This window comes from Trichoderma virens (assembly GCF_000170995.1).
Source record: "Trichoderma virens Gv29-8 chromosome Unknown TRIVIscaffold_4, whole genome shotgun sequence".
NCBI lineage: Eukaryota > Fungi > Ascomycota > Sordariomycetes > Hypocreales > Hypocreaceae > Trichoderma > Trichoderma virens.
In genome coordinates, this window is record NW_014013745.1 from 2,107,482 (window position 1) to 2,115,839 (window position 8,358).

The window sequence follows — 8,358 nt, forward strand, 5'->3', positions numbered from 1 at the left end:
AGCTGCTGCGCTAAGTTTAAGCGGAGAGACAAACCCTGTCGCTTTGTGAACTATTTGGCCGCTCTGCCGACGAGGAGCTTGATATTGTGTGCCTGTAAATCATCACCAGAGCAGGCTAATTAATAGGCAGAGTGTCGTCAATGGACTTGAAGTATGACGTGTACCACTCTTCTGGCGATAGCTTCAGTGACGAAATCGGTTGAATCGACGATGCTGGAATGGTTCGTAATTAGCGATTGGAGCTTCAAGGTTGGCCGTCGTATTTAATGTAGATCTTAACCTGGAGGGCATAAAATCCCGTTCACCATGCTTCGTACCAAGTACCCCCCTGTTATGTGCAATCGCCGATGATGGTGCTCACGCAGAGACCAAGCTTACGGGGAACCCATTGTATCGCAGCTTTGTCCTTGATGCTTGAATGACTTCATTCGATGGGTTAGTAGGCATGAAAGAAGAAGCAAAAACAAAGCCAGAGGTTAAAATTGTTCGGTGAACCTTGAAAGAATCGCGTCCTTGGTACTCCTAGCTGCTAAGGGTGAATCGCTAGCTCGAAACGCTCCGTTCCTCGTATAGAATCTGCCTGTCTCTCGTCAAGGCAGATGAGCATGGAAGCAGGGATCGATCTTCACAAAAGGCACCGCATGGGCGGGTTGGTCCGCCATCGCCAGGGAAACTGAACACCCGCTGCATATTACTTGACTCAACTAGAGCGAGACAGGATCAACGACCAACCGCAAACAGCAATACCTGTATAGGTACCTGTAGGGCGGCGGCGGGCCAATGTCTCTCCTTTCTAGGGCCTGGGAACGACATTGATGTTTCCGGCGTGAAAGAAATGGCCGGATCGGTACATTCGGGCTCTGACATGTGTGAGCCAGTCAGCATCGTGTCCGACGCCGCAGTTGGGCTGTGGTGCTTTGTGGTCGAATGAAGCGTTGAAAGTCAATTGAGCAAACAAGCACAAGCACGGCCCATTAACACGTAAAGTAGAGGTACCTACCCATATACTACATACTACCTACCTAGGTACTATAGGTACAAAGGCATCAATGTTCGGCCCCGGTGTGTTTGCGCCGCGTCTGTTGGGTGGACGGTATTGGAGACGCATTGAGACATTGGCGATCCAAAAAACTGGATGCTGAGCACGAGGGTCAAGGAGCACCTCGCTCACTGGCATCTTGGTTTCCAAGCCATAATTGTAGCTTTACTATGATACAGGAGCTTGATGTCCTGCAGCTGGTCCCCATCAAATGCCTGTTTACTCCAGTCGTTGTGCAAGGCTGCCTGGAAGAGCGCATGGTGTTGCACAAGCGATGCGGAGCATACACGGATGTATCTGTACTTCCTTCAGCAACACTTGCACATGGAGGGCACTTGTACCTAGGTACTGTACATACGCGCATTATTGCTTAGCCACGAAAAACTCAATGCAAATGTCAGAATTATTCCTATCCAGAGCTGTGCCTTCTTCGTGCTTGCTGCTGAGTACCTATTATCACGACTGCGACGCGGTGGTTAGTACAATTGCACGTTACACGCAGCAGTACGGCTCGGTAGCCGGTTCAGGCAACATCAAGTCCAGCGTTCAATCTCGCGTCTCTGCCCTGCATGTCTCAATCCTCACGGCAAAAAATAGCTGTATCCCTGGATGGGCCTCCGCCATGGCTCTCTCGCTAGTAGAACCTGAAATGATTCGGGAGCCCTGCAGGCTGTTAAAATGACCTGGAGCCTGTTCTAATGAGGCTCACGTTAGGTGCTCCGTAACGGCACCTCACCGCCGCTTGGACACGAAGTACATACAGACTATACAATGTACAACAAGAGGTACCTATACCTTTAGAAGCTTGTGCCGCTGGAGCACGAGCAAGGTTCTTCTACCGCCGATTAATACCTATCCATCCATCGTGTATCTTGCCAGACGGAACGAAGTAAAACGCCCGGTCCTTGCTGTTCTCAGCGGAGGCAAGTAGCTGGTACCCGAGGTACATGGCGCTCTAGGCTGCTAAGCGCCCACTGAGCACAGCGAGCCCCACCGCTCACTGAGCAACCATGCGCGACAAAGGGCGCTGAATCGGCGGATTGCTACCAGGGAGTGCCCTCCTAACTGGTCCTAACTGGAGGCTAACTGCAACGGCATAGCTCAGGGCAGCTGAGAAGCAGTGCTGACGCTGGGACTGGCCCGTTGCAGGTCCCTGTGTGCCGGAGTAGCAGGTACCTCTGCGCTGAGAGAGGTACACGTACAGGTACTCGTGCACCACAGCAGGCCCTTGGCTTGGTCCTCAAAACCCCCAATCACCCCTAACAACGTCCAACTCCATCCCAAGCCCGGTCCGTGGTCCTGGCCCCGTTGGTACAACGACCATTGAAAAGGCCTGGTCTCCTCACCCATTCTTCGCTCCTCTTGCCCTCATACCCACAAGTACCGACAATCAGACAAAAGGGCTCCTCGCTCGCGAATCCAGCACCGGCCGTCTTGCGTGGACAAGCGAAACGACCTCCTCGCTAGCTCTGTAGCTTAAAAAAGCTACTCCGGTTCTTTCAGGGCTCGAGCTGCACTTGTTGCTGGAAGCTCGCGCAGCCAACGACGGCCATTGTTGATCCCCTCGGGCTGTCCGACATCGAGAACGGACCTGGTTCAAAGAATCTGCCCTTGACGCAACGACGTTACGAGAAAATTGATTGTCAATATTGCAAGTCCTGGTATTAGTACGACGTCACGAAATCCAATCTACGAGAAAAAGCCTTTCCGCCCCACTGCACGTCTCGTTCCATGCCTCTTAGTAGGAACAAGGTGGACAAGAACGAACAAAGGAAGACAAAGAGAGTCCCAATTCCAATTGTCGAACCATTCTCCTGCATATTCAGCCTCTGAACAAAGAAGAAACACGTGAAAGGGATCGAGATTGCCTGGGCTTGTGCGGTGATAGTGAGGAGCCATTTCTGGGCCGAGCTAGAACGTCGAAGCTTTTAGTTACTCTACTCTAGTCCTTTACTCTTTCCCACGCCTCGAGGTCCTATATATTCCAGTAACAACGCTGCTGTCTAGAGCTGTCGACTTCGGAGCTAGGCCTCAGTGGGACGTCCTTGAACATGACAGCATCGTCTCCTCTGGCGGCTCTGCACCGCCCAATGCCTGCTCCAGCGTGGGGAGGAAGAGACATCTTCCGCTCCCATTACGCCGGCAACTCTGCTTCGGGATCTCTCAGTCTTCGGGAGCAGCTGCACAAGGGCACGGGGGAATATCTCGACGTCAAAGTCCGGGGGTCATCTCCTGCTGGGAGCTTGGCTGCTGATATTTCCCAGAACTTCCGGCTTGATAATGAGGCGAGGTTCGTGCCGTCCTGCCCTCGTGTGTAAATCACGATGCTAACAAACGCCTAGTCCCAAATTCCCAACGCCTCGGCGAGCACTTTTCACGGCAAATGTCATGGGCGGCGTCAGCAGCAGAGGTAAGATGGAGTCTCGCGATTGCTGGGACGCGATTTTGGTTTGGCTGACACACTTCAGACTTTGTGACAACTCCTCCATTACCGCCCTCTTCGCCTAGTCAGCGCACTGAGATCTTGGAATCGTCTCCTCTCCCACACAAGGTGACCTTCAGCGAGGTAGTGGAGATAGCATCACCCACGCCAATCTCATGCCTTGCCAAGGAAGCACTCATGCTGGATTCTCCGGCCCCCATTACTCGCCGGGCATCTCTGGACACAGTGAGGTCTCGCTCTCGCCACGCATCTTTAGAGCCAACGAAGCCCATTGTTGCCGAGTCAGTGAATTCGTTCTTTAAACGTTTTCGAGGACACGCTGACAGTGTGGTTAGCCGTAGGATAGCAGCCCCGAGGCGGACTCTTTCTGGCCGGATGAAGACCATTGCCGGCACTGGTGTCACTGGCTCCCCATCATTGCAATTCGGAGCTAATACCTCAACCCTTTCGCTCGACGAGTGTTTCGAGTCCGATTCCCCCCCACAGGACCGCACCACGCCGTCGTCCAACAGCCCCTGCCCACCCATCCCTATAGGCCTTCGTTCAAGATCCCAATTCGCAAGTATTGGAGGAAGCAATCGCCTTGGCTCGCCAGGCAACTTTCATTCTAGACGACAATCGAATCCTTTCCTGAGAACCCGAAAGCAATTTCGTCGCTCTTTGAGCATGTTTGAGAGCCCTGCGGATGTCATGAAACCGAAAACCGAGAAAGGGCTCGCTGATGCCCCAATCCTCAAGTCCTCCGTGGCTGACATTGAAGAGGCCCACGAGCCCACCCTCCCTCACTTCCTTCCCGATGATCCTACAGATACGATCCCTCGGATCACAAGAGAGACGATGCTCGCCATCTTGGATGGCAAGTATAGTGACAAATTTGCTCAGCGAATGGTCATTGACTGCCGATTTGAGTATGAATATGAAGGCGGCCACATCGATAGTGCTGTCAACCATAACGACAAAGAATTGTTGGCCGATCAGCTCTTTCAAACCCCGATGGATGGCCTGACTTTACTAATCTTCCACTGTGAATACTCGGCCCACAGAGCCCCTCTCATGGCGCGTCACATTCGCTCTCATGACCGCACCATTAACGCTGAGCACTACCCCCGGTTAACATACCCGGAGATTTATATCCTGGATGGTGGTTACAGCGGCTTCTTTGCCGAGCACCGAGCAAGATGCTTCCCTCCTGAATATGTCGAGATGTCGGATGAGAAGCATCAGCGCACCTGTGAGAGAGAAATGGGCCGTTTGAAAGCTCGGAAGCCCTTTGGCCGTGCGCAGACCTTTGCATTTGGCCAGCGGAACACAAGTCTTCACGACTCTCCCACTGGCCCTCCTCGCCCTCACTCACGCAATGTCAATGAATCTCCTGCCGCTCTTTCTACCACCGACTCGCCCACAGTCGGCGATCGAACGCAGACTCGCCGCATGGCTTCATACTAGCCCTATACCATGCAATGTTCATTTGGGTCAGCTTTATGATTTGTGCGCAACTTTAGCTTGCCGCCTAAGTTGCCTCACGCCTCCCAACAGCTGGTTAATTATTCCGCTGGGAATTTAATGCTTTCATGATGAAAAGTTAACGTTTGCTTCTGGCGATGCATTACACTTGAATGCTGAAATTAACGAGGAGTCCATGAATGGAATCATACCTTGAGCTTTCCTGAAGCCTCGGGTTGTATTGCTTATATCTTTACTCTTGTTTAACTGCTCATGGACCGCAGTCTCTTTTTATTTTACCACTCTTTCCCCCCGATTCTAAAGATAATGTTTTGTCAGATAATCATTATACTGGCAAACAAGATCTCGGAAACCTTGCATGGGGATTTCAGAACATCTCAGTCGTTGCGTGGAGCTTGCTCGTATACCTGACTTGCAAGATTGCCATCCTCAACCTCACGATCTTTGCTGATGGAGGACTTGCATCGAGCGCCGAGCATACTGTGGCAGGATACTTGCTCGTGCTATTTTCCTGTCTTTTCTTCTCCTATGTTAGAGATCAATACCCTCCGCGCGCATACTATTTTCGCGTTTATACCCTCAAGGATGAATGCTCTGTTTTCTTCGCCTTTTCCTGTTCATACTTTCACTACAAGAGGGTGTGCAATCCCTCTGCTCATTGTAATGAGCCATAGAGCGCGGCGGCGCGGAAGGCGTTTGTGTTTTTATGTTGTAAAACTAGCTAGACGGTGAGAGATGTTGTCTCGGAAGTTTTGGCTGTACATTATGCTATGAAGGAACATGGATGCCTCAGCTAGCTTATATAGGCATTAAATAATGGCGTCGTGTTCTCTAGAGCTAGTAGACAGATTTGAATGTGTCTGCGAGTTGGTGTTGAAGGCCCTTTGCGCGATGCTGACAGAAGGTACCGGATTCGTTCTTCCGCGCTATCTGGAATGATGGAGCCTTTGTGTATATCAAGCAAGTGGTAGAGGACCCTATTAATGCCTGATGCCTCTACATTGCAGACTTGAAAGGGTCAAGAACGCAAGATAAAGGCTGAAAAGTTAAGCTGCTTACGCGTTTGTGTATCATTATTCACTGCTAACGTTGAGAGTCCGAGGTGCGGAATTGTGTAGCTTCTGCGGAACGAAGAATACGGCTTACATACAAGTGTAAAGGTATCGTGATTAACACTTTGCAGTTCTGGAACTTGGTAAGAAGGTATGTTTCCCATTGACATCGCCTACATTTTATGTCTTTAAATTAGGTCCTCCGTCCCTCCAAACGACAGATGCCCTTGTAAGAAGTAGCAGATCATATTCATGGTCTTGTAGCCCAAAACGCCGAAGAAATATGCAAAAGCAAAAACAACGCCTTTTTCTTTCCCGTTCGTTCGTTCTTCGTCATTTACAGGGTAAAGTCCCACTCCTTGAACGCCTCCCGGAAAGCTTCGACATCCTTTGTCTCTTCCTCCACAGACTGCTCGCAGTTCTGCCAGCTGACCCTTTTTTCCAAGCCCATGAGCTTCGCCAGGACTCTGCGTCCGAATTGCAGGTCAAAGCGCGCGTCTGAGGCAAGGGGCATCACGAGGGACTTTCCCTTAATCTTGTCCTCTCCGTTATCTGCCCACAGCCAGACGCGGAAGAAATCGCCTGACGAGGCCAGGTCCTCAAGGGGGAGGTCCTTGGTGGTGAAGCCGGGGTACTTTAGGTTTTCTGCCTCCACGCGGAAGGCTGCCTCTGCGAGGCCCTTTTGAATGATTTCGGCGGGTACAGCAACGAGTTGCCAGATCAAGTGGACGTTGCGGTCGCGGCTAATCTCATATGTGACGACGCCTAGTTTGTGTGAGCTTTTGGAAGCAATCATGGCTTGTATAGATTCCTTGAACCGTGTCATTTCTTTATATGCCTTCACTGCTTCGCTGGTTGGGTCCGCTACACTGCCCATGCTCGAAATGGTAGGAGAATGCGGCAAAGGAATAATAATGAAGTGACCAGGGAAATCCAGCCCCTGGTCTGCAAATGTCGAGGATGTTGGCAGAGGGCCTTTGGCGGTTGTAACATACGCTTCGTCGCCAATGCTGCAGCACATGTGTGCGGAAATATTTGGATTCGACAAACAAAAGTAACACCTGTCGGGACCTGGCGGGGGTGACGCACGCCGACGTTTGTGTCGGCCATGATGGCCATCATCATGGTGCCCAAAGCGGCTGTATCCTTCATCCTGTCTTCCACGCTTGGCGGCAGGCTTAGCGAATGGTGATGCTGTTGCACCTGGAGGCACGGCCGTGTCAGCTGTATTAAGTGTGAAGGCATACATTGCCTTTTGCTTCTTGTCGTTCCCATAGGGGGCCATGGAGATGAAGCGTGTTGCCACAATGGTATTAGGATCCTTGTCAGACTGCTGAACAAAAGGTTCTCGTTCGTAGAAGAAAGCTTCTGGGGAGGCCGAGATATGGTATCGAGGCTTTAGGGCTGCGCATAGATCGGCAATTTCGTCCGAGCTGCTCACAGCAGCCTGATGGGAAGGTTCAAGGACCACCTTGGAGCCAGTCCAGACTTTTGCCGGCCACATAGAGGTCAGCAAAATGTCGGTGCTATTGGCGCCACGTAAAGCCTTTGCGTCTCCTGCCGTGTGAAAGGGCAAATGCTGCTCTTGGGATTGGCCTGCTACCAGGTTTGTGTCAAGGACGCCGCCGAGTGTTACGATTCTGATGCCTTCGGATGTCTTTGTTACGCTGCGCTTTCCAAGATAGTGGAGATTGGGGCATATTTCTTCATCGGCTTCCACCTTGGCGGCGATTCGAGGCGGTAGAGGATGCATGCCGACAGTGAAGTAGGTGGGAAGGGGAATCTCGATAGACCCCCCCAACAGGGCAGATATCGTCTCGTCATCGGTATCGGTGGTGAATACATCCCCTGTAAGGATCGCAAGAGAGAATTGGTTCTTGGCATGAAGCGTCGCCAGCTTCTTGAGCGCTGGCTCAAGTTGGCCATTCAGGCTGCCCAGGACGATGCTAGCAGGAGGTCAAGATCATGAGCTAAAGCCAAATGCTTTGAAGGATATCCGGCAACATACATCTTGGGTGCAGCCATTTCGTCTGGCCTGACCGAAATCCTATTGCAGACTCGATGTGAGTGCGTGTGTAGCGTGGAGAGAGAAAAAGAGCTGCCGGACTTTGAAGATGGCTGCAAGTATGTAAGATGCAGCTTAGTGCCTGTGAGATGCGCGAACACGCACGCGACGTCAAAGCTCGGTGCTGCGATAAGGAATTGCGCCTTGCACATGATTGGCCAATTATCCATCGAGTGGAGCGCCGCTAGTTCTTATCGGTTTGACCGGGAATCTGCCGACCAAAAAAATTTGGGAACTTTGTAGTGGGGAGGAACAGCTTCAGACTTTGGACGCTTCAATATCGCGGCCGAAAACC

At 51.6% G+C, this 8,358-nt stretch overlaps 2 protein-coding genes across 2 annotated transcripts; one reads left to right on the plus strand and one right to left on the minus strand.

The window, feature by feature from the left end:
- Window positions 1-3,090: 3,090 nt before the first annotated feature.
- On the plus strand, window positions 3,091-5,779 carry TRIVIDRAFT_178424 (uncharacterized protein; the record flags this gene model as incomplete). Its single annotated transcript, XM_014103591.1, has 4 exons — window positions 3,091-3,329; window positions 3,382-3,449; window positions 3,508-3,712; window positions 3,809-5,779. The coding sequence occupies 4 exons, from the start codon at window positions 3,091-3,093 to the stop codon at window positions 4,926-4,928; spliced, it is 1,632 nt and encodes a 543-aa protein (XP_013959066.1).
- A 556-nt stretch (window positions 5,780-6,335) lies between these two features.
- Window positions 6,336-8,023, minus strand: TRIVIDRAFT_61625 (uncharacterized protein; the record flags this gene model as incomplete). The annotated part of the gene is made up of 2 exons (XM_014103592.1): window positions 6,336-7,944; window positions 8,007-8,023. The coding sequence occupies 2 exons, from the start codon at window positions 8,021-8,023 to the stop codon at window positions 6,336-6,338; spliced, it is 1,626 nt and encodes a 541-aa protein (XP_013959067.1).
- Between the last annotated feature and the right edge of the window lie 335 nt (window positions 8,024-8,358).